Below are 27975 nucleotides of genomic sequence, written 5' to 3' on the forward strand. Positions count from 1 at the left end.
GCCACACAGAAAATCTGTTTCAGAATGAGAATCCTTAACTCTCATCCTATATTTAAACACAAAGCACCTCTCTATTACTGTAAATGAAGGGACTGGGCAAATCGTGTCATATAGGATTTTGTCTCCAAGCCCAAGAAACACAATTGTCTGTGAGTTCACAAGCAGGAGGAGGAAGAATGTAATCTTATCTGAAGGATACCCTGATTAGGGTGGTGCCCTCCCAATATTCACTAACCTTGCCAGTCTGTTATCCCTAAAAAGCTTGTCTGCTATTCCCTGTGCAGCCCTAACTCTAACATTCACTGGTATTTTGTATAGCACTGCCTGGGTGTGTACACAGAGTAGATTTTCTAGCCCATTCAAGAATGCAAACGATGATACTTAGGCTTCCAGTAATGGAACCCCGTAGGCAGCAATAAGAAGACAGAAGAACCTTGCTCTGACAGATGTGACTGTCACGATGAAGCCGCTAACACAGAGGGATTGGTTGTAGTCATGATAGCCATGCATGCAAATCTGTAAAGACTGGAAAGCCCCACAGAGAAAATTAAAATTTTATTTCCAGCTAAAATTTTATCTTGACAAGCAGTTAATTTATATAATATTTTAAAATTGTTTTAAAGGGAAAATATAAACTCTCTGTGGGATGATCTGGGGCTTTGAAGCAACTCCCAAGCCGTTGCTTCAATAGCCCTTAGAAAGAGGTTTTAAAATTTGTACATTGTTGTTGCTGGCCAACCAGGGATGTCCTGATGATTCCCAGCAGGCTTTCACATCAGCATACATTTATTTACTGAAGCTCATTCTATCACATCTTCACTAATATTGTTATCCAAGCTAATTAGATTAAAGTTAGACTGGTAGGCCTCAGCATGCTGCACTCGCACCTCTCAGCTGCAGTGTAGGCAACACCTACAGTCTGAAAACCAGGCTCTGCAGGCATGTGCAAATGACGGGCAGTAATTTGTGGGGGAGGAATCATACTCACTGAACATTACAGGGAGCCCCTAAGTTTGTGCCACAGCTGCCTGGGACCAGTAAGTACAACATTATTTATTACATGCACTGACATAAGCACAACCCCCCCCCCCCAACAGAGCAGCAGACACTGCTTGAGGTGATGTCCCTCTGTTGACATCATGCCTTACTATTTTCCAGCTTCCTTTCGGCAAGAACTCCTTGTAAGGCAAACTCTACCACAAAGTACTGGGAGCTACATAGCCAATCTGATAGAAACAGGATAATGTCAGCAAGAACGACTGCAATAGCCTGCAGGCAGCATCCATTCTGATAACTTAACATACACTATATTCTGCTAAGTTTATTTCCATAAATGTTACTCAGTAAGTCAGCATGTAAAAGGACAGTTCTACCCAGTGATGAATTTCTTGCTTGAGTGTCTGGCTATTCTCTAGCCCCAAATTGTTTCCATATTAAGAACCTTGACTGAATTTTTCCAAAAAAGGGACTACCTTGACTTTCTGGGTGTAATGCATTTAAAAGCTTCAAATAGTCTTTACTGCAGATATTACTTGATTAATATGTATGTATATATAACTGTATTCCTCTCTGCATGCACAAATCTAGAAAAGTGCATGTGATATATATATATATGAAGACACTGGTGAAGCATTAATTTGTTTTCTGCCCCCTAGTACGAAAAAAAAAGATTTATCAGTTTAGCTGTGCTTATGTCTAGGGCACAGTTCATATAGGAAGAGATGTCAAGCTAGTAGCCACTTGCAAAATAAATACGAAAATAAAAGAGGAATCACAGCAAGATGACTTTCCCCTTCATATTTCCTTAAACTGGGATTTGATTTTAACATCTTTGTGAAAATAATCCATATAGAAAATGGTCATTAACTTCTGAGCTATCCAGATGCCACAGTTCAAGTACCCAGGAGGCAGGCAGCTAGATAAGGAGCTGCTCGGTAGAAAGCTGAATTTATGAGCCTGATTTTCAAACTATTCTTCCTGAATTTTTCATGCATCACATCATTTCATGATCCTTTTTCCTGGGAATTTTGATAAAATAAAAATATGCCTTTGTAGAATTGATGGGATTTTGAAAATATAATTTTCCTTTAAGAAAAAAAAAACATGTCGCTTTGAATCCTGTTCCCAGATAGTCTTGAATATATTTACAAATACCATGTTAGTTTTGTTTAATGGTATTACTCAAGAGAAATAGTCTATATTTCTCCAGTGCTTTTTTCCTGTCTGCAAAATAGGATAAAAACATGGAGAATACAGTAAAAAAATTTAAAAATCTACTAATAATGTTAAAATAAACTTCAATTTTGCAAATCAAATTTTGAAAGGTAAATAAAAGCAGAATTAAGGGTTGTGTGAAAACCCTCTTTAGCACCTTTTATGTGGCAATATTGTTATACTCTTTAACTGCCTGTTCACAGTCTACTTCTTTTTTTCCATAAGACATTTCACTCATTCAGTACAGAAGAAACAACAGTCACTGGACAGGTAGTTATTAAATGTTTTATATATATCCCTTCTTTCTAGATCTTATTGCAACTTAAGAGTTTTGCAAACAGTAATTAATTAATCTTCATAATGTCCTTGTGAGAATATGTATAATCTTTTTCCATTCAGAGGCAGACACTAAGCCACAGAAAAAATGAAAAAAAAAATGATTCAGAAAAGTCTCTGCAGATTTGTTTGCTCAACTTTTGATGTCGAGGGCTCTGTTTTACAAAAGTCTGATTTTTTACTAAAATTGGCCACAAGAAAGGAGATTAAATACTCTTCATCTGCCCTTAAAGACTCATAACATGGGAGCCTGGGAGAAAAAGTGAGAGAATATTAGTCAGTGTCAGAAGATGTGAAACCTCACCTACCAAATGGCTTCAAAAACACTTGCTTCTCTCATGTGAGCCCACTGCACTCCATATCCACACTGAGTTTCTCTGCCTTTCCATCCATCACAGACGATGTCTCAGGTACTGCCAGTTAGGCAGTGGGAGAGTTTAGGCCCTGCTAACGGAGGAAGACAAGAAGCTGTGCTGAAGCTATTGCTGTTCAACTTCCTCGGCTAACACCCTTCACGGCTAGTGTAGCCATTATATCTTCTCTGGTATTTTGCAGATGAAAAGGAATTTACAGGCTGATAGTACTTTTGCTGTTTGCTTTACCATGACCCCGCAAGACACTCTGAGCCAGCAGAGAGGACAGAAAAACAAAAATGAATATAAAAAAAAAAAGATAAAAAAGGAATTCAAGAACTCAAAAAATGTTTAGAGAAAATTTAGAAGGAAAAGAAAGGAGATTCATTTACACAGAAATAACTGTATTGTCTCTCCTGAGCTAGACTAACTTGAAGAGCTATTGTATCTAAGAAGCAAGAGACACTTTGAGGTCTTTTTTTTTTTCTATTTTATTGGAGAATGCCTTCATCACTGCTGGAAATCAAAGACAGAGATGATTCTTACAGAGTATTCCATGTTGCAGTTTAGCTCTATTGACCTCTATTCCTGGTTATTTTAATGAATTAATAACTTAAATTAGAGTAAGAAGGTATCCATGTTGAATGCACTTCTGGTGGAAAGAAGTAAATATATGTTAAGCACCATGTTCACGAGAAAGAAAATATGAGTATTTCTTAAAAAATCTGTATTTGAAAAGGATTAAGAACAGCAAGAAGATCATAGAGAGAAAATTGTTTATGTTAATGCTTGGAGAGAAGTAATAGAAGGAGAAATAATACTCATGCTTTGAGTATTTTCTGTTTGCACAATCATTTTATCCTTAAGGAACACAACAGGCCTTTCAATTCTGTTTCCACAGTTAATTTCTGGTAGTAAAATGGCTGACACTCTTGTTTGGAGGTATTCACTGCTACCTCATTTTTCCAGGCATTTGACTCTTCTGGCTGTGAGCTGAAATTATTTTGCAGTTCCAGCCTACTGAATCAAACACAACTGCTTCACCGAGCATTGCAGTACACCTTTAGAAAGTCAATTACCATGAGAATGTCCTTCTTCCTTTCAAAGGGGAGAAAAGAACCATTAACTATCAACCCTCATCAAGACAAGGAATTCTGATAAGAGCCTATATATGACAGTGGCATTTTATATAACATGAAAGTGAAATGAAAAGTAAAGCATGCAAAGATAGTGATAATAAGTGCTGTACTCTTATATTGTCACATATTTAACACCCAGTTCACTTTATATTAGTATATGTTTTATATATATATATATACATATATATATATATATATATATATATATATACAGTTTTATGACTGTCAGTAGAACCACCCTGAATTTTAAATAGAAAATATGGATTTCTTTGGTTTTACTCGAGGTAATACTTCATTAAGACTGCCAAAGGAAGCAAACGAAATGACTAGCAGGAGGACATATATTTTAATTTGGTTTGACTGTGAAAGTCACTGACAGGGGGTTCTGGTCTTTGTTCTGCTATGACTAAATTTTGAAATCATATTTTTAAAAAGGCATTTATGTCAATCCCACATTTTATTACGGCAGTCACCAACACAACTCCCTGAAACCCCCTGTGTTTTGTTGACTTTGACACTTACTTACTTTATAGGCAGCATTTTTTTGTCAAGAAGAATGTTTTTTCTTCTGCAGTAATTTTTAAAAAATTTTAAAGAGACCATTCAAGTCCTTGTTTTCTAATTTTTACATTACCTAAAAATACACTATTTTCAGCTTTCACAGAAGAACCTGTGGAGAGTTGATTCAGAGGTTATTAATTCACTATTTGGTATATTTTTGGGTTTAGGTATAAAGTATATTTGTTGTATTAAAAAAAGATTATGAAGCCTTAATTTTTATTATGAGCTACGTTGCCAAGTTAGAGCTAAATAATTTTAATTGCATAAGATTCACAGGTAATATAAGAGTAATACTCTTAGTTTTATTTTTTGTTAAGCTCTTTCACTGTACACACAGAAAATGATTCAGATGATATTAATGACCAAGCAATCAATTAATGAAGATAGGAGATCTACTGGTGGATATCTCTAGAGAGATCACGCTAACTCTATCTTCTAAATTCATGTATTCTTTTCCTTTTCCTCTTATAGAAATCAATGATCTTATATGAAGGGCAAGCTCTTTGCCCACAGTGCCACAGGGAGTTGAAAGCGTTTAGAAGAAAGAGAAAAATAAAAGAAACAGTTCAAAGATGTGCATTTCTACAAAAATGACATTGTTAATTTGCACATTTTTTGCAAGTCTCATATCTTTTGATGCAAAATTAAGTCCCTGGTCCAGAGGGCAGATGCTAAAGAATCTTAGCTTTCTATAATGAACTTTTATGTGGGCACAAGAAAAACTGAAATCTGATTTCCCACCGTTTTTGTCTTATGATCATCTTTGGTGCCTAAGAAGTTACAAGGTCCCTTTGAGACTTTTCCCACAGTTATGCCATCTCTCTGTAACATCAGCCTTCCCTTATGTTCAGGTGTTTATCTTTGTTATTCACCTGCCCATCTAGTCATGTGCAAATTACAGAAGTTCAACGATCTCTATCCATCTCAGACTGACTAGCAAAGTTATTAGATAGGAAAAGACTCAACAACAGTTGACTATTTCTTTGAGGAGATAAAAATATAAATAAGAATAAATTTACATTTTTCCATTACAGATAATTATAGGCAAAATGTGAAAAACTGAATTTTAATGGTTTAAAAACTAGCAAACAGGAATATTAAATTCCTGTTTTCAAAAATGTCCTGCTTTTCTACACTAATACCACAATTTTCACTTTAGTTTACTGATTCCTGAATGATGAATGTTAGTGTTACTACTTACAGAGAGAAAATAGTTGTGAGAAAGCACAGTTCCAACAAGCTAAAAAGCATTTTTATCTTTTCAGTTGGCTCTGAAACATACCAAGTGTCTTATACAGCCAGTTTCATTGACACAGGCCATTAAAGTAATCTGTTTAGGAAATTTAATGTTGTCCCATGAAATGTGCGATTTCTGAAAAAAAAAATTGCCCTTCTTCAAAGAAAATGAAAACTACAGCTTCAGACATAATTGTATGTAAAGCTGCTGAATGCATCAGCTGGCTTCTGCAATGACTGGGTTGTTACTGTTAGAGTACTCTAGAAAAACTGTAACATTACACAGGCTATGGCCACCATGTAACACACATATTTTAATATTTAATAGAATAATATTTGATAGGTTTGTATGTCTTTATAAAGCACTTTCTTACACAGTTTACAAAACAACAGTAAATTTTATCTCTCTATCTAGATTTGTTCAGCATATCCTATGCATATTCTAAATGGCACCCATGCACCATATCAAAACATACTTAGACTGTCTGTGTATAGATAATATGGAGGTATCTCTATCACCTTTTAAATGTTAAAACTTCGAAGTATTAAAGCATTCTTAGGGTTTCTGAGAATTTGACTAATAAGGTAATAAACACCTCGTCTTCAAAATACTGTTAAGGGTTAGGTGCTACTTCCCCAAAATTAAACATTTAATGTTTCAGGCTCCTGCATCTCTGGGTTTACAATTATGTGCTAATCACAATTTACTTCTGCCTTCCATCTATTTAGGTAATTGGGTTTATTTTCAACTGCATGTATCTAAAATCTAATCACACAGCTATAGCAAGATGTATCCTCAGGCAAAGTGAGAGGACAAACAGTCTGGTTTAAGACATGAAGAAACCACACACTAAATAAAAATAATATAATTTTGATCATTAAATCTTCTTGGTCTATGAGAAGTATTCAGTCACAAACCCAGAGGAACATTTAAAATTGAAAAGCATTTATGCAGAAGATCCGTGAAAACCACAAAACCCTTTCTGCTGAATCTTTTCAGTTACCAAGCTTTTGTCATTAACAAATCAAACACTCATTTTTAGAGAAGAGAGAAAACAGTTTCCCAAAAGAAATTTTTTCTGATGTGAAAAGCAGACAAGCAGGCTTTGAATTCCTCTAAAGACCATACTCCATGGTAAAGGAAGGGAAACTGTGTTTTAGTTTGGTTCTCATTTTAAAATATTTTAATTTTTTTAATAGCTCTAGTATTTTCAGGGTTTGCCACAGGTCATGAGTTAAGGAGCTCGCATCCCTTAAAGTTAAGAAAAAGCAGTTCCCTCAAATATCAGACATGATATCACACTAAATACTGCTTTCAATCATACAGGAAACCATCTGGAAACACTGTCAGGGAAAGCCAGTGCAAGGCACAGATGTCAAGATCCTAAGATACAACCTCAGTGCCTTAGTGTATCGATCCTAAGGGCACTACATTTTTGCTTTATTTACCAAGATTGCACAATGAAAAATTGAAAATAAAGTATTATGTATAAGGTGCCTGTATAAATGCATTTTTCTTTTTTTTTTTTTTTTTAATCTACCTTAATATTGTCTTCCTTGACAAATACTTACTGAGAAAAAAGCATCTCAGTCTTTATAAAGGGCAGCAGGTCAGAATTCTTGCCTCAAGAATTGCACTCCACAAAGACTAGAGTGACTGAAAATTCATACACCAGAAATCTAAAATGTAAAGCTGCAAAATATAGGTGAGGTAAAAAATCCAAACCATGAAGATGAAACATTTCATTTTTTTTCAACCAGAATTTTTTCTGAATATATATTACATCATCACTTCTAAATCCTGAGTTTATTTTTCTTTTCAGAATAAGAAGACATATCAAAAAAGTTGTGTCCCATGAATGATAATTCAGTTTTACAGCTGGCAACATTTGGAACGAGTAACCCCTATTTACAACTCAATGAACTCATACAGAAGTAAAACAGCGGAAATCCAAAACCCATTAATTTGATTGTGAATAACTACTCTCCTTGATTTGGTAATTTGGTGGTATTCCAACATATTTTAAAGCATATTTTATTACTTCCTGTTGTTTTTCACTCAGGATTCCTTAGTAATGACAGCTTTGTTTTCATGTATTTCAACCTGTAACATATTCCTCAGTTTTGCCATTTGAAAGAAGGGTGCATTCCCTTTTTTTTCATAGCTTAGCTATTAGCTAGACCAAGTAATTTTATACCTGTGTAGTAATGAAAAAAACAGTTTTTTTGAAAAGTACAATGCATTATCAAAATGTAACCAAGATAGGACACGATGGAGCTCAGAAAGAGACCCCACTTCACATCCATCAACAATGCCTACAGCTGTGACTGCAGCCAGCCGAGAACGGTTGAAACAAAAGGGAAATTTATGCTATGTATAAACCCTATTATTGTATCTGATAAGTTGTGCATCCATTACTTATCTAAATGTTCCCACTGGCTTTGATCAAAGTCCATATGAGTGAGATGCTGACTTGCATGATTTTATACTACACAACAGCATTTTCAGAAACCAATCTACCCTATAAGGAACCTTAGGGAAGTTTCATCCTTAGAGTCTGAAAAAAGGAAAAAGCTTACTCTTTTGTTTTTGTTTGTTTGTTTTTGGTTTTTTTTTTTGGTTTTTTTTTTGTTTTTTTTTTTTTTGTGGAGAAAATATTATATTAGGATTCATGTCATGTTATCCACTTCTTCAACTTCCAATTTTTCATCTTGACAGTGTCATGGTTTGAGATTCTCAAACCATGACAGACAGATATACAGGTAGCCAAGTAAGTGTTAGCAAGTAAGTGTTATTAAATCTAACACGCAGCAGGGAAGTATTAAAATGCTGAAAAAAACTTGGTTATTTTTTAGATGGTTTTAGACTTTTGGCTTCTTTCTGGAACATATTCTCCTTCATAGTCCATAAGATGTAATTCAACCTGCTAATCTAGAGAGAGAAAAAAAGCATCCTTTTTTAATGCTATGTAAAAAAAGTTGTTATGGATTACCCTGATATTCTTGTAGACAAATTCTATTCAATTAATGACTTGAGTCCACAAAACCATGGAGATTGAGATTTATTGGTAAAAATTCAGGTTGACATTTTCTCCTTAGTTCACCCTACTGAAAAGTAAGAAACAAAGGTACAATTGCATGAGTTCATGAATGTCAACCCCAATTTTCAACTTTAATGTTGAGGTTTTTTGCTGTTGTCGGTCTTAGTCTCACTAAGCTGAGCTATGGAAAATATTTTATATTTGATGATGGCATGAACATTTGTTTTCTTCCTATTGTTTAAAAGTTGACATGCACAAAAATCTATTTTTGGTGATCCCTATCTGAGATTTTAACCAGAAGCAAAAGGAAGGTTTTTCCACCATATATAAAAAGGTCAAAAGGTAAGTTTCTAAAAAACATAGGGTTTCTTGGAGCACTCAACCAGAAGTGATCATGAAAATTTGAAAGAAAATGATAAGCAAAGATGGAGTTATTTTATAAGCATTAATCAAAAAATGTTAATTAAAAGCTAGAAATGACATGTCATTTCCAGAACTTTACTGTGTTAGAGATCTGAAAAGAAATGAACAGCTGTCATTTCCATCTTCACAAAACTATAAGAGCATCTCATTGCTCAGCTTTCCAGCTCAAAAGCTTCCTAGCTTTGCTAGGTACAATAATTGTTATCGAATTTAGCAATGCCAGAACCTCAGAAAGAAGAGTTCTCTCTAGCTGGAAAACACTCTCTTAAAAGCATGAAAAGGGAATATAGCTAACTGGTTGCTTCTTCATTATCACTAACGGAAGACTAAGAGTTTACAAGTTTAATGTCATTTTCATATGAGACAATAACACAAGTATGATAATCCACTTTAAATAGTCCAAAATGCCTTACCTACGAATTATAGCCAGTGTGGGGTAACTATTCTGAAAATAATAGAGGTAGTCATTCCTTATCTTTTTGATTCATGAGAAAGAGTTTTAGATACATCAGTAATTCCAGAAATCCAATTACAAAGTGGTATGCATAAATATTTCTTGGAAATGAGTTCTGCCTGTAAAGGTATTTTTTTCTGGGGATGCCTATAAACTCATCTAATATGAAGAAGTGGCAAGACTGTGTGACTGATCACTCATGACTTTGCAAATACCATAAATTTAGGGATCCTCCATAATCAACCTACAAAAGCAATGACTTCGAAAGTAAAAGACTAGGCAATAAACTAAAGCAATAAATATATCTAAGCAAATTATCTGCTCAGAGATTTATAGGCATTAATTCGTAGATAATGTTCTTGGTGAATTACCTATAACCACTGATGTGACTGCTTGTAATAAGCCTCGCTAGCAGTCAAGGTATGTTGGAACAGGGAGCTACTTACTACATTTGATATATTTTCCATAAAAATAATATAGAATATTTGAAGGTAAATCTCTGAAATCTCCAATTTCTTGATATTGCTCATAAATATTGAAAAGTAAACACAAATGGTCTTCAGTAATCATAGATCTTACCTCCTAATCAATAGATAAAACATTACCCAGTTATCTCTCATAATCAAAAAATAAATAAGTCAGGTATCTCATGGGCTGAGGTTTTCTTTCACAGGAAACGTGGCCAATGTTCACTTTCAGATAAATTGTTAGAATCTTGAATGATTCTCTAAGTGTAATCCAATATTAATGATATTACCCCTTTGCCTGAGTGAGTACTCAAAAGAGGCATAAAGTTTAATCTGGACATTCTGTTTTGCTAAGGTATATTAAATATTTTATATTTAAATTATTTTAATCTGTATCATTAAAATTCCAGAATATTTACCAAACTTATTTTTAAGTAGCAATAAATAGTATTTTCCATCTATAAACCAAAATCTTCTTATGATTAAATATGTGTAACTCTCACTGAAAACCCATTGTGGGTGCATATGTTTCAGAGCAGAAGCTGGTCTAATTTTTGGTTATGTTTTATATAGTAATGTGGTACCTGAATAAAAATACCTGGGGGATCAGCAGCCAGTTTCTACAAGACTCATAACATTTCCAAACACCGAAGGCATATTTGGAACACATTAGTTTCAAAGTCTCTTCTGTCAGAATTTGCTTACATAATAAAACACAAGAGTTTCTTATGACACCAATGAGGCTGTAGGAATTCAGCAGTAAATAAAGGTTGAAAAATGAAAATACTGTTAGGAAAAATTCTTGGTTTACTAATAACGAATTGTAGGTCAGGGATGAACATCAGGAGGTCATCTAGTCCACTCAAAAGCTCTGAGTCAGGGTCACATCAAACATCTATCAAGACTGGTTTGCCTTTATCTAATCCATGTTAACAAATTGCTTGTGACAGAGCTTCCACAGCCTCCCAGGTAGCCCATTTTAATTGTCAACTATTCCCATAGTTTAAAATATTTTTCTAATATGAACCTATTTACCCCTTACTGCAATTTAAGCTTATTTATTGTGTGTTTTTCGTTTTAATGTCTTATCTTTTGAGTTTTTAATGAATACTAAGTTGAAAAGAAAAAGAACCATCCACACCTCCAGTAATGGTTTTCAATTATCTAGGATGTACAACATCAAGGTGATCAGTGGAAGTTTATGGGTATTTTTCCATGGTCTCTCAATTCAAAATCAAGAGAATAAATTTAATGCAGCTCTTCCTCCCAAGACTTTTAAGCCCTCCTTCAAAGCAGGCATGAAACAGAGATTATCACACATATTTGACAGGAAGTATGCATAGAATAAACCAGGTCTGAAGCTGAATTTGCAACAGTTACAGTTATATATGCTCCAATATATTTAATGTAATATGCATATCTGTGGATTTCATCAGTTATGTTTGTACAAGGAAAATACTTTCATTTCCTTGAATTTTTCCATTCATTAATAAAGAAAATTATTCTGAAACATTAAAATTATGTCTTTAAAGCTATAATTGCTAATATATATACATATATGCATCAAAAGATATATTTAGTTTTTATTGTTAGTTTATTTTAAGATAATCCATGTATTTTTTATTGTTCAGCATTTACTCTTGGAATCTAATAATATCTTCTATTACTTGGAATAGTGGCAATGCATTGGCAAATGCAATAACTAATAAGTCCTATGCATGCTATAATTTAAATGCATATGATTGTACTGTACTGCAGTTATTACAGACTATTCCACAATCCTGTATTACACTAGTTGGTTTCCTTCAGCATTCTAGTTTCTGTGACATTGCAGTTTATCAGTCTGCACAACACACTTCATAAATCTTCATGACTTATGTTTTCTTGCAACATCACTGTTTTCATTACAATTAAGCTGGATGCATACAGATGCCTACTTAAGAGACAGGTGTCCTGCAACAAACTTTAACTTCCATCTTTCTCACAGAATAATTTTCAAAGAAAGAATTTCTATCTAATGTTACTCTGGTTTTACTTAAATAAATCAAATGCTTTGTTTTTCTTTTTTTCTTAAGTATATGAGTACAATCATTCACAATTATAAGTCAGATAGTCTTTTCTGTAACTGTGGTGAATATTATTTCATGAAGATGGGAATGCTTAGTTTTTTGTCCATACAATGACAATAAGCACATTTGAGAAGATCTTGGGCATTTCTCTTTACAGCAGTTTTGCATAATGAAGTTTAATCTATATAGCACCAGAGAATTATCTGAGAACATATTTAGCTCTTTCAAATCTGATACAGTTTTCTACAAAGCCCCCATTGGAGTCTGAATATACTATCTTCTAAAAATCCTTGAACTTGTAAAGTATTCAATCAGTGTTTTACATTTTGCCTGAAGCAGCTTATCAAAGCATGGAGCATTTTATCAAGCTTACTCACCCTCTAACTTACCCTCTACAATTATGTATATAACTAGCTCAAATTGTAGAGGGTATTAAGGCAAGAAATGGTGTGACAAATATTCTGAATTTCTAGGAAATACCTAAATGTGAACTCATAATAAAAGTAGCTGAAAATTTAATCTAATACAGTTCTGCAGATCAGCATATTGCAGTTCCAGCCTTTCAAACCTGAAAATATCTTAGGAATCATTATAAGTCTTCATGAAGCTCACAATTTTGCAAGCTTGCAAATGCCATAACTCATGGAGTAAAAGTTCCTAAGTCCCAAGACCATCATTCTCTCATAAAATGACCAGGTATCACTCAGGTGTGATTATTTTCTTTTTTGGCTACATTTGCCAATAACTTTAGTATTCAAGAGAGTTTAACTTGAATGGATCTATATATGTGACTTGCTATGCTGTTTAATAGCTTGTTTACAAGTAGTAAGTTGACACACATTTCTTTCACAATAACCGTAACTCACTTCTTTTCATCTATACTAAGTAGCTCAGACACTGTTCTTTAAACAAAGAAGATAAAACTCCACCTTCTACCTCAACATCTCTTAGTAGAAAACTATCGTATTTCTACTTTGGAAAGTGTCAACATCATGTGTATCTCGCCTGTACCTTAGCAAACAAAATTCTTTTTCTGCTTTGATTGTGACACGCACTTGAAATAAGGTCAAATCAAGGAGGAACCTCTGTTCCAGGGATCATTCACTGAAAGTATTTGATAGTGCATTCAGGTCAGTTTTGAAGAACAGTATTGCCATCTAGGACATGAGAACAAACTTTTGATATACTTTCAGCTGGGGTTTTGATTCACAAGACAGATGAAATGAAATTAAAAGCAAAACAGGTGTCTCTGTTACCATCTTGCTCTTAGCAGCTCAACAATTCAGTCACTCACCTTGAAGGTCGAGAAGTAAAGTTGTAGTCACTTGTTCTGTTTGATTTAGAGTAGGCAGGAAAATACCTCCACACTGATACCATACACTGGCAACCCAGTGCTGTCAGCAGTGAATACTTTCGTGGCCTACGCAAAGCGCAACAACTTTCTCCGGGTACCACTGACAATCTATTGCTACTCTGGGTCTCTTTAATATTTTAATATTTTCTTTTTACTGGAAATTTTCTTGTGTGGAACAACTAATTCAAACCCGAATTAAGCATTTTCTTTGATCTAAGATAATTTCATCCCATTTGACGGAAATACAATTAGCTTCATGTTGAAATTCAATAGAAAGAATTCATGAAAATGTTTCCTTATCACCATTTTATACCCTTTTCCACTGCAGACCTTTCAGTTACATTTCTAGCTAGCAATAAAATGGCTTTGGCTATAATCCTTGACTCCATCTGACCATATATCAGCCTTTTAAGAGCGATCATGTTAAATAGCATGTAATACCAGTATGTCCTTGAAGTATCAAACCAAATTCCAAGCACCTTTAGGTTCTGCAACCCTCCCTCTCCATCTCATTCATGATGTACAGACTTAAACTTTCTGTTTTGTTCCTTTTCCCTATCTCTAGCTTTTATAGTTTTTATACCTCAGGGGGGCAGAATCTTTCTGGTTTTTCCAGCTAAGGTTCCAGCATTAAAATTCTTTTTGTTTGGGTGGGGTTTTTTGCCCCCTTTTTTTTAAAAAAAAAAATTTGTTTGTTTGTTTGTTTGTTTTGAGAACTTGCCTAAATTGGTGGGCTGATAAGACACAGTACAATCTTACCAAAATGATCAGCATTTCTGTAGTACTGCGGTATCGTTGTGTTGTGTCATCTTCGAATGTCAGAGTTATTAAAATTGTCTTCAGAATACACCATTGTTCAAAGATTAGCTCTAGAATTAAATCAAACTAAAACTTTGAAAAGGCTGTTATGTTTAAATTATTTTAATATCCAATATAAAAATATAGTAAATTATTTTGATGTTGAATATAAGCCTTATTTTGATGAATAAAACTAACACAATAGCTATAAGAAAAACATGGCTTCTCTTACAGTCAACTTTTATCAAATGCAAAAAATTAAAAAAAGATATTTCAGCAATGTGGCCTTTCTCCTTCCTGGGAAATGTGAGAAATATTGGAACAAGAAACATGGGAACAGTGTTTTGCAGATAACATTTAAAAAATATCACTAGATGATCTTCAAGGTCCCTTCCAACCCAAGCCATTCAGTGAAAACAGCTGTTACACACTTTGCTTTTTTTAGAAACTTACAGTATGAAGGCAAATAAGCAGTCTTGAGAATATATGACGATTGCGATAACTAATTACAGAACAATTCAAATTGATCTAATAATATACATTTCTAGTCTTAATTTCCAATATGTAAAATAAGATGCGTTGATTATATCAGAGACATGAGTTAAACTTGCTGATGACTGACCCTGCTCACATCAAAATATTCTGTCCTCTAAGCAAAGGATATAATCAAGTATTTAAATTATAGCCAACTTCCTTGAGCATGATACAGCATATTTGCAGTGACACTGTTGGCTTATCACACCATGGTTCATCCAGCTGGTGAAAACCTTACAGAGAGACGTCATTTTCACTTACTCTCCAATGACACAACTGTGTCTATTCTAATAGTAAAGAGTGAACTGCAGAGATCTCCTCAGGGCTTGTGAGAATTCTGCCTTGTGGCATTTCCCATTTAATTCAACATATACAAACTGTAGAGAATTTTTAAGGAAAAGACAGATAATCCCTTGGGATATCCAGGCTTAAATTTACACTTTATAGAGGAGTATGTTAACTGTAGGAAGGAAAAATGAGCTTCAAGATTCTATGAGAATTAATATTTAAGGACATATCCTAAAGAAAACAATAGACTGTAATTGATGCTTTTCATCTGACCTCTTTCTCCCTCTCATTGTTTGATACTTGAAGACATGAATTTATGAGAGCCAGCGCTAATGAAAAATGCACTAGAACTTAACTGCATTTCAGAGCTGCTGGTGTCAAGGGGCTGAGTAATGTCTGTGTCTGTCAGAATGTAAATTAAGTCGCTTCATATGATTCAGTCTGAAGATTCAGAAAAGGGCATAGCCAAAATATGGCATATTTGCCAAACCTGATGTTTAATAAAGATTTTTTTATCAAAGTCAAATTTTGATTCCCCCATTACGCTTCTGTTATGCTGCAATAAATTGTAGCCATCTTGTTATAAATGACTGGGGACATTTTTCTAGACCCTGAGATTAACAAAGGTCATTTTCTGAAAACCCTTTCAATCTTGGGAATATTAGAAACAATTAGCTCTTTTTACTCTGGGGTTTTTATCCGGACATAGGGACATAAGCATTCTTTAAAAACTAAATATAAGAAGTCTCTAGTCTTTATAACTGGAATGTTTTTAGTACCTCCATTATGGTTGAGAAATATCATGTGACAATTTTCAATGACATCATAAATACTGCTGTGTGCAACTCAAATTCAGGAACAGCCTGCTTTATGAGTAACTTATTCGGTGAAAATTACCATGTCATCAATTTGTGATGGAAGTCACATTTCCCTCCGGGCTCTCTCAGGACCAGCAGTTAGGCAAATGCAGCAGCACACAACAGTAGGTCCATTTGTGCCCATGTGCTGGTTTCCAGCTTGTCAGAATTCAGATCAAGCATCTAGATGTTCATCCTGAGACAAGCAGGGTTAACACTGTGAGCAAAGCACTAAGCAGATGCCATGACCTCTGTGGCATCATGTAAGTCTGTAAAATCTCCTCACTTTAGAGCAAGAGCCTCAGAACATGACTGGCTGGCAATAACAGAAGAAGAGGGTTTTCTTGGATTTGAAAGTTTAGTGTGGTTTCTTCTTTTTGCAGTGAAAATATTTAGCATAATTTAATGCCACAAAGATACTTAGCTACTGTTTAGCTGGATACTGATTAATGTTTAGGTAGCTGAGAGAAATAATGAGCTTGGGAATGAATGTGAAGAGCTGCTGCCACATTGACAGGAGAGGGGGAGGATGCAAGTGGAGCACTGCTGCATCTTGCACATCCATGTGATCAGGGCGTATGTTGTTAGTCACCACTACACCACAAACATAGCTCACTAGGAAGACCCCTGTTGTTGCTGCTTCCAAGACATCACTCAGTATTCTGGAAGTGTATATATGATGTCCAGAAACCTGCTCATAGAGAATAGCAGACACACACACACACATATCTGCATGTACACATCCATTAGCAGATATTAGTTTGACTGAACTGCTCCAGTTCTCACCTACTATTTCTAGGTCTGCTCTGTGTACAGGTCAAAGGACAGTTTCTATAAAACACTTAAGACATTTCAAGATACATGAAATATGCAAACAGCTTTATAATTCTAAAAATTATTCTATTTAAGGTTGAAAACAGTTAGAGAATGGAATTGAAGCCAGTGGTATTGACTGTAGGTACTCTGTGTGTGCTGTTGAAAACGCTTTAACTTGCCTCAGTTGTGATCTTCACAAAATTCTCTATGTTCATATTTATTAGCCATAGTACTAAGGCTAATACTTTGAATACAAGGCCACAAAATCCATTTCTAAATTGCTACTAAAGCTAGATACACAATTTTTCTAAAGCACTCCAGGGGTACTTTTCCTAGAAGTCCCACAATTTTACTAAGAACATTTTAAAAAGCTTATCAAGATACATTACATGATAAATAAGATGAATTTCAGCAGAGACAGTGAAATCACCTGTTATCCATTTTGCATTTGATTCTGCAACCCTATTTATGCACATTGATGTTTTTGCATGACAGATATAGGATATTGGACTCTGTAATCTGAAGTGTGCCATATTAGTTATCTTGTAAGACATTCATTGAATAAAAGAGGTGGGAGAAAATTAGGAGATATATTTGTACCTAACCCTGAGATAAAACTTAATTATCTGCCTCCTTAGCACCAATCTCTGGCCCAGCCGGCAGCTTATTTATTTTTTATTTCAAATATTTATAATGCAATTGTGCTCAGTAGTTATCTTATTAAAAATGAAAGTAATCTAATTTTTTTCTGTCTTTCTAGAAAGGAATGGTTTTAACAGAATATCTTTCAGAAATATTTTGCTGCTTAGTCTGTACTTCTGTCTAATTTGCATGCGTGCAGAGCATCACATGAAAAATGCATGCACATACCAGGTACAAAAACCTAATACTACCTGCGCCTCAGCTTGGGCTGATGAGAAGTATTGTACATTGAAGTAACTGCTGAATCTTGCATGCTCCTTTGCCTTTGCTGGCAAAAGCTGACTTCAGATGAGTCAGAAGCTAAACTCTGCCAGGTTTAACAAATGTCCACAGAGGATGAACAGATAGAATTATTTATTTCTATTAAGAATACCGGAGAGTATATTTTACAGGAAGTAATTTCATTATCTGTTGAAGAGCTAAGATTCAGCATTTCAATACACAAAAGTCAATGATGCATTAATTTGATCCACCTCATTAGCATCCAGGCACATTTAGAGAAAAATGCCAAAATTGTTACAGTTGGTTCCAGTCATCAAAGCAATAGGCCCTGAGAGATTTAACTCTGTAATTAATAGATAATATATATTTCATGAATAATATATGTAATAAAATATATACTGTGTATAATGCATAGCATATATAATGTATCATATAATACATGATTAATGTATAAGAAGAGGCAATATTTAAAATCATATTGCCATGTAGAACAAGTTTCAGTAAAATTAGATGGCAAAAATGTTTCAAATTTCATCACTCTATCTATAACAGAGAAAACCAATAAAGAACCACAATTTTACATAATAGGACACTTATTGCTACAGCCCAGGGAAAACTAGGAGAAAAAGATCAAGTGCACCTCATTTGTCTTGCTTCTGCAACTGAATATGCAAACAGCAGGCAGAGAAACTGAAGTAACTGTTACAAGCACACGTCCTTTTCTACTAGTAAGGAAGGTCTCCTTTTAGGTATTTTGGTATTTATTTTCACTATTTCAGCTACTTTTTACAGTGGATCAAGCTCCTTGAAAAAAATGTGGTGGAACAATTTTTATGTCAGATTTACGTATTGATTTTTGGCAGTAGACTCCACTTACTGACTCACAAAAGATATCCTTATGTCTCATTCATATAGCAAGTGTATATATATGGAATACAAAACCACTTCTATGTGAACTGGAAACACAGTCTATCACACATCCCCATTACCAGAAAAGACTGAAGGACAACGCCAAAGTGTAATGTTTTTGCCAAACACATTCATATATTTGTATTCAACAAAACCTGAACACAAGGCAAACTAGGTCTATAGACAGGGATAACTGACAAACTACCTCTTGTTTAAAAGTGTCTTGTAGACTGTTTTATATTTTTCCCATCACTGGCAGTCCTGACATATAAAAAAGCTTAATTCAATCTCCGTTTGAATCAACTTTATACCATTTAGACAAATTAACACTCCCTTACCCAAACCCAGATGTACCTGAGAAATAATATGTATAAAGGCCAGCATTGGCTTACAGACACAAGAACACTGACTAGTTAAAACATTCCTTATAAATGACTGCACTGAAATATAAGCATCTTAAATGGATTTTATGGAAATATTATGATACAGAATAACTTTCATATTAATTTTATTAAACCCAGGAAAGTTAAAATGCCCTCAAAAATTATCATTATAATTCTAAAAGAACAACAATTCCTAATTATGCATTTAGTATTTTCTTGCTTAATGGGATTTTTAATTTTACATATACTATGCCTGTTTCCTACACGAAGTGATCCTTACTATTTCGAATCTAGTACTAAACATTATGAAATCATATTAGACATTTCAGTGCCTGTGTCTCTAGGATATATGGTGCCCTGCATGAGAAAAATAACTTAGAATAATTTTACTTAGCTATTAAACAATTATACTCATGTTCTCTTACAGCTAAAAGGAGGTTTATCATTTCTATTGCTAAACTTAAAATAGCTACTATTTATTTTCACTGTCTGAGAACCTCAACGTGACCGGTACAACAAAGATTCTAATTAGAGTAATATTTTCTGTAACCTGATTGTCTATTGTTTTCCAACTCAAACAAGATTTGAATTTGAAGTACATACACTATGCTGGGTCTATGTAACTTGTAACAATTTTCTACTTTAATAGTCACAGTGCAGCATTTGAAAACTGGCAATTATTCATTTTGCCATGAGCTGGTAACTGAAGGACTGAAATTCTCGTTTATGAAGAATAGCATAGTAAATCATGTATCTGTAAAGTCAGGCACTCCTAGTGAAAGTATATCCCCTTGCTTACACCTAACAAAGCTCAGGATCAGTATGGCAATTCTTCTCTTCACAATACAAATTTTATGTTAACTATAATCAATTTCATCACTAAAAATAAAATGTTTTATCAAAAAGAAATCTAATGATGTTAGTAAAAATTTCACTCAGCAGAATCAGACAGAAAAACACAATTCATCTTCCTACAGACTTTTAACAAGTTGTGACATAACACAGTCATCTATAACTGTTACTTGTTAAAAATTTTGTGTTTAAACTAAAATAATAACTTATTTTAGTCTATTTAGTCTTATTTTAGTCTATCCAAAAGAATACACTCATATGGATTTTTCACAGAAGAGCCATAAAAAGTAGAATTCTTATTTCCTGTCCTTCACTATAAAATGGAGGTCTTCAGGCTAAATTGACCATTCAGGTTTTCCCATGATCTTTGGGGAAAGAGAGGCACCTCCATAAGATAATTCATCCTGTCCTCATTAAACATCCAAGACAGATGGGAGGAATTGTTCTCTGGAAGTTCTTCTCTGTCTTAGTCTCCTTCCAAAATCTATACAGGCACAATACATAACTTTGGGTAATACTTAATTTCTTGACAGCTAAGCTCAAAAGAGATTAATTAATCTTCTAATGCCTTTAGCTGGAAAACCTAATTTATGGTAAAGTTTTGTTAGGGTTTTTTTTCCCCTTTCTGTGCATACTGACTATTCTGGCTTGGAGTTTGTGCATCTTACAGGCTTCTGGTAAGAATTCTTACTGTATTACACCTGTGATGCTGTCAGAGACATGTTTGTTAGCCTACTTCATCTAAAAAGCTGATAGGGAGGGCAGGTTTCCAGTTGCTCCTCTAACAGCCTTAGATCTCTGATGTGGAATGAGGAAAGTTGCTATCAGATTATTAGGCTACCAATACAAGTGTGGGTAAGAATTAAAGCAGAAGAGATAAGGGTAAAGGAAGAGTTATTATAGCATAGTTTCTGACGATTAAATAATGCTTGGAAGGAAGCCAGTTTTTGATTGTGTGTGGGTTTTTTTCCCTCCATAAGAAACCAACAGAAACATTTCAATGCTTACCATTCAGATAAAGGTTATCTGAACCCAGCCAATACCAGTTCTGCATATTTCTATCTCCTGAGTAAACCATAAGCATACAATAAATATTCAGATATTTACACACACCTAAGTGGTTCAATTCTTTATGGATCCTATTTATAGTCTTTAAAAGGCAAAGAATACAGAAATAAAAGAAAGTGTTTATAATTGATATGTTTTAGGAAGACATTAAAAAATAAAGTATAACTAATATTCCATACCTGAGTAGTGGTTGCTTTGGATAAGAAGGTTGGTCACTGTTTTGGCATGGCTGAGGTTTTTTTGTGACTTGCTTATAAATATTCCTGGCAGTTACTCCAATCCATAGCATAGTAGAGAGCGTAGAATAATGCAGTACTATGCCAACCTAGAAAAAACAATGGACAGTTAAACAACTCAGTAAGTGGATCAGTAAAACAAGAGTTTTAGAAGAATCTTACTGCATAAGTGTACAAACAAATAGATTTCTTAAAATGAATTTGTAAGTGCATCTAGCAGTTGCACTTACAAATATTTATTTAATCTATTATAGGTAATATCTGTAATGCTAGATGGCACGTTAGGAAACCAAGACTGTAAAGACATTAGTTTTCTAAGAACCTGATTAATGACAACATTTTACACCTGTTTGTGTTGCAAGCTTTGTTAGCTTACCATGACAATGAGATTTAAAAATTAATGAGAGACCTGTATTTTTCTTGCTATTTTCTTGCTACTATTTCCTTTAATTTTTCAAGAATGTCCTGCTGTAGTTCCCTCTCTGCTACATACAGCCAAGATTTACTTCTGTCAATGGAATCAGTGCTATTTGCCCAAAACTAGATTATTTTCAGACATATTTTTAGAAACTTTTAAACTTAGCCATATAATTTTTAAAATTAAATGACAGGTCTTGGCAGCCTCCCTTAAAAAGACATACAATCTCTAATAGTGTTACTATCACCAAGAAACTGGTGTGTTTATCATTGAAAGTAAAATAAAGTACAAACACCTTTAAAATACTAACATCTTTGTTATGTTAATAATTGTTATTCATTACTATGGAAGCAGTAATTGGACTTTTATCCAATCTCCACTGCTTTATTACATCAGCTAAGTCTCCATCTGATTATATAAAATGAGGTTACCTTTGAAGCAATAACCTGACATTTTGCAGTGACAAGTAAAATATTGCTATAATTGGAAAGAACATAAATGTTTAAGGAATACAGAGAATTGCTGAATAAAGCTAACACAAATCTAATGACTTATTTGAACCAGTGTTCATTTTTTGCTCCACTTAAAACAAAATAATTGATGAGTAAAGAAAAAAATTCGATGCATTTTGTTTATATTTAGTAATATATTTCAAAACTTGAAGATAGCAGCAAATATCTTCAACCGGAAACCCTTTGTAATTTTCTCTGGGACTTGTCTGTCACATTAGACAAGGGAGTATAAAGCCTTCATTGCTATTGTCGCTTGAGGTAAAAGAAGCAGAAATAAGAGAATGAGACAACTTTATATCATCAGCTGGCAGACACTGCCAGCTCAGGGACTAGTGCTGTCTGGACTTAGTTCATATGCAGCTTGCAGCATTTCTGTAGGGACACAGTGAATCGGGCCATGAGCGAGGAGGGGATGAAGGAGTAAGGCAGGAGGGAGAGAGGAGAAGGAAAAAGGGGGAAGAAAAAGGAGGTATAAATCATGAGGTAAAACCAGAAAAATTCTAGAGATTTGATTCCTAATCTCTTTCTCATTTCGGCATAGCACGCCTGCTATATATTCTATATTCCACACAAGTAAGATGTAAGAATATGAACAGCAGAATGAATTCCATGTGAAAAGGCACCTACATGTGAAATGTTGAACAACATATATGGCCATATAGACAGCAATAATAAGCCACTTAAATGAACGAGAGACCTGAAAATACTACAATAAAATCATTTTACTGAACTTTCAAGGAGGTAACTCAACTGACCTAACACATCATTGCAATGCCACACCTTAGTCTCATTATTGTTCTTCACAGTGTGCTCACATTTCAGTAGCTGACTTTCTTCTGATATATGGACAAATTGAACAAATATAGACAGGAGACAGAAATGTTATCATCCTCTGATGATGTTATCAACTCTTTAATAATATGCATCCTTCTGTCTCAAAAAAACCCTAATCATTTGCATTTCTTGCTTGAAGGAAAAGAGGATATATCCTGATGATGCAGGACCTCCTTATGACTGACAGATGCAAGATGACACAACCACAGTGTGTCATTTGGAAGGATGCACTGAGCTGTTACACTAAATTCTAAAGGAAAGGGTGGGAGGATGGATAGGGTTTAAAATTAGAGGTGACTAAGAATTACAGGGTAAAATGCAGCTGCTGCTCCCTGGATGGAACATGGTCAATGCGACCCACAAAGGCTCCCTATACAACAATAAGTACCTGCTACGGCGAATGGAATGGAGGGTGGAGGAGAGTGGAGACACCGTGGCCTCCCTCCATGGAATTCCCTGCAGGGAAGGGAACATGGTAGTACCTTGTAGTTCAAAGACTATAAAGTACCTGTCAACCAAGGGAGACAGATGCCAAGATACAACACATTAAGTATGTGAACCAAAGTAAGAGAATTTTACATCAATCAGAAATAAAAGTACTTATGACTAAAGTCACTCGAGCTCCACCTAAACCTAACGAGATAGTATAAAAGTAAGTTACGAATAGGGGGAAAATTGAGGAAGACTCCACCAAAGCTGCTGGGATTAGTCAAAGGGCTGTCTTCCCCCCCATAGGGATGCCTATTGAGTAAGAAACATATTCTATGCATGCTAAATGCTGTTATTAGGATCAGAGATTGTGCTTGCTTTATAGTATTAGTAGATTGCTTTAAACACATTTTTGCAGTCAGACACAATCACCAACGACCCATGAACCTTATTAACCTGTCACAATTTGTATTAATAAAGCGTGTAATTCTATAAACCGTTAGAGTGAGTCCTTCATAGGTGCTAGTAGTTTCTGGCAGCAGAATGGGAAGATCCATTGAGGGGTCTCCATGCTGTTGGCTTAGTACCCCTGAGAAGGGCAGTCGAATCACATTCCAACCTTATGAATCTGTTCAATGAACAGTCCCGATTACAGACGCTGACAGACCCCTGAGGCACTGACAGACAAGTAAATTACTAAGGGTCAAGAAAATCTCTCCCACACTAAGGGTTGGGTAAACCCCTCCCCTCCTTTCACATGACAGTGGTGATAATTTGGTTTCTCAATTACCATCACAAAATATGCTTTTGGACTAGAATTTTTGCTCTTATTCATCCACTAACAATAATCAGTAAAGAAATGCTTGTCACACCTCATATTGAAAACTCAGTGTTTCAAAGTAGTAGGCTTTGCTCTCTGCCCCATGTCTCCACACTGACATCAGTAATGTTACAGAGATGTATTTTCCTCACTGTTGCGCTTAGGGACTGTGACTGCAAGCTCTTTTGTCCCATTCAGTGGGACCACCTCTTTCTACCTTTCTTAAACTAGGAAGACATCTGAACTCTATGCTAGAAAGACACGTCATGGAAGGGAAGGACAAGGCTCAACAGAAAGGGGAACAGAACAAATGTGGTTTTGTTCAATAAACTCTTACTTAACTCTGTTAGCAAATGTAAACCTGCATGAAAGGCCCAGGGTAAAAATTTATCTTGTGTATCTTGTGACTGGATTTGTGCCTCTGTAAAGTTTGAGGCAAATAATATATATAAATTTAAGAGGAAAGAAAATATACACAAATACATACAAATTGCCACACCCAAGTGGCAACTTAAAACTATTCCTGCTATTAGTAGAACTTTTGTATTTCAAATTATAATTATATTATTACAATTATAAAATTGTGTGAAAAAGGTTGAGTTTTCCACACAGAACAAAGGATTATGACTGTTGAAGTGATGACCCTTATTTATAAGAAGGTTTTCCACTGACAGTCCAAATGGTAAGGAAAAAACTGCCAGGACATATGCATTGAAAGACAGCATTGCACCTAAAGCTCTTTAATGACCACAGTTACAAGGTGAAAATTTTCTTGTTTGCTTGGATTAAGTTTTTCACATCCTGTGTTCTTAGAACACTTATCTTTGGGAATAAGCACCAGCCTTTTGAATAGAAGATTATGCTTTTCTGCAGTAAGAAGATGCTGTCTATTTGTGCTACTTCAAGAAATTTCAGTACCTTAGAGGTAACTTAAGTTCCACATGATGCCGTTACCATGGTAAAGACCAGAATACACATTTATGCAAAGCATTTGGGCACAAAAAGCTCCCTTGATCAACTTGAACTTGCACACAAATTTCTTTGTTTTCCCCAAGTTTTTAAGTCAGTTTCTTTTCTTTTTTTTTCCAATTGTAGTCATATTTCAGATAAGACTGTACTTCTTTAGCCAGTTCTATTTAAAGAAAGATATGGATGTGCACTGACATTCTGATTAAACTATTAATCCTGCAATGAAAGTGATTCTTTTCAGTGAGATGAAGGGATTCAGGAATTTCTCTGCAGTCTGTAACACCACTGGATGTGAATTTTTCATGATCTTTAACATTTAGCATTAGAAAAAACCCCATGCTCTCTTCACAGGTAGAAAATTTAACGCAAGAAGTTGAACTTTCTGAGTTGAACTTGTAGGCTACTTGCTAGTATGGAATGGGCTTTGCCTTTCTTGTTGAAGATTTACTGCCTTACAGAAAGGAATTCACAAGCAGCTTCACATTTGGCATTTATCAGGGAGAAGGGAGATCTGAGCTGTGCCAAAGTTTACATGGAAACTTTTATTTTAAAAAACATATAGGAGGTTCTTCAAGATGCGATTGAAGTGATCATGCCACTCACTGACTGGCTACTAGGATAAAAAATTAAGATCCTGTCTTGCTCCCTAACTTTTCTGCCTCCTGAATCTTGTGCCCTTAAGCCTATTCTTCATGCCACAACATGCTGAACTGATGATTTCATTCCCTAGCATCCATAACCTCATGGTTTTCATGCTTTCCTGGAAAGTAGGGGCCATGCATGAAATTGAAATCTTTGTCTGAGAGAACAGAACTGATGCCTCCCATACACAGGGAGCGATCCAGCTACATTCTCCTTTCTCTCCCATTCCTTACATAAAAGGAGTAATCTTCCTTCTGCCATTTGAAAGAAAGCAATATGAGATCCTAACTGTGGAAGATGGAAAGGGATGACTATGTCATCCACTAGCTGACTCAAACACCTTTCTGGTAGTGTACTGGCTCTGATTAATCCCATTTAGCTGCTCCTAAGACAACTTTTGATTTGCATGAAAGACTTTGCCATAAATTCAAGACACTGGATTCTACAACACCAGTCGACATTCAGTGACACCCAGAATCAGATTCATGGGTAATTTAAACAGTTTGTAGATTCATTCACACAGGAGAGGTATGAGGATGCAATGAACTCTTCTAGACCAGCACTCTAGCATCAGTTTTCCTTATAAATCATAGACTGCATAGCACATATGCAAGTGAAACATCTATACAAAATCTCATGAAATATATATGTAGGTTTAAAAGGGAATTTTAGATTTTTAGATTCCATATAAAAATAAATATCTGACCTCTGAAAAGACATTTTTTTTTGTTTGATTATTTCACCTTCAAGGGGATTTGAAGGTTCTTTCAGCTATCAGAGAAAATGGGTCCATTTCCATAGCATTAATTTCTGATGCTTAAAACTAGCCTGGAACTATTCATTTAGAGGCAGAAGGCAATCCAAATGAAGCTATTTTAGAACCATCCTTTTTGGTTAATTTTGAAGGATAAAAGTTAACTCAGTCTATTATTTCACTTGGGTAAGGATGCAGCAGTGAAATTTGTGTGAAAGTTTTAGGGATAATTACAATAAGAAAGGTGGTGGTTCACTGGCTTTGATACAACATTTCAGTGATTCGGACAAAAAATACTCGCACTTGGAATCTTTCCGTATGCACTCAGGAAACAAAAGGTGGAAATTGCATTGCTGCAGGGTAAAGCTGTGTTTTGAATTTTAGCAAATTGAAAGGTGTAGTAGTATGGCAACACTGAAAGTGTTACACCTGCAGTATAACTAATATTTTAGCGCTGCTTGAAGCAGTAACATTTTCACAAATATATTTTAAACCCCAATATCAGGTTATTTTCCAGAACTGAGGAAAAAAAAAATAAAAGGGAGAAAGAGACAAATCTTAGACTTAAGGGACACAGAAGCCCAAGCCAGATACATAATATACATTTCATTGGCTGAATGATTTAAAGAATTGCTGTATTCCATACATAGGAGAGAAGGAGTGCTGTCCACCCCATAAACACACAAGCTGTGGGGAATGTTCAAATACATAAGCTTCTCAGGAAACTATTAGTGTCTCTCCCTGACTCCTGACTCCCTTACTCCTAGCTTTGGCACCCTGAACATTAATTCATGGAGCAATTGTCTCAGGGTTATCACAGAAGGACACAGGCACTGGTGTCGGGGTTGACAGAGAACCTGTCAGCAGCCTGGCATTTAGTGAAGAGGAATGTAAGCAACTCCAAGGAAATATTTACTGTAATGCCGGATGGAACAAACGTAGTGCAGCCCAGACCAAAGGTCACCAATCAAAATGTGCATAATATCACCAATGACAGTGTGCACAGTGTCCTCAGGTCACCAATGACAGTAAGCACAGTGTCTTCTGTGTCTCCAATGGAAATACGTACTGCGTTTTATGCTTGAGACTTTTGACCAATTGTGTTGTGGCACGATAGTGTACAAAGAGTATAAAAGAAACACTTGAGAGCAATAAACAGCTTCCTCATCACCTTACACCTGGACTACGTCTGATATCTGTGTCGCTTTGGCCGTTCCAACTTCAGCAGCGACACACTGGGACTCACAGAATTTTGAAAAACTTGCTGTCAGAAAGCAAGAAAGGA

At 35.1% G+C, this 27975-nt stretch overlaps 1 protein-coding gene across 1 annotated transcript in view; it reads right to left on the reverse strand.

Moving 5' to 3' along the window:
• The window catches only part of LOC113982579 (adhesion G protein-coupled receptor A3-like), a 261837-nt gene that overhangs the window by 10208 nt on the left and 223654 nt on the right, over positions 1 to 27975 (reverse strand). The window contains exon 17 of the mRNA XM_027710970.2: positions 21256 to 21401. Coding sequence (XP_027566771.2) covers positions 21256 to 21401 — 146 coding nt within the window. The remainder of the gene's footprint in view (positions 1 to 21255; positions 21402 to 27975) is intronic.

The sequence above is a fragment of the Pipra filicauda genome, unplaced genomic scaffold (assembly GCF_003945595.2).
Source record: "Pipra filicauda isolate LSUMZ 115617 unplaced genomic scaffold, ASM394559v2 scaffold15_size4787011_pilon, whole genome shotgun sequence".
In the NCBI taxonomy this organism is placed as follows: domain Eukaryota; kingdom Metazoa; phylum Chordata; class Aves; order Passeriformes; family Pipridae; genus Pipra; species Pipra filicauda.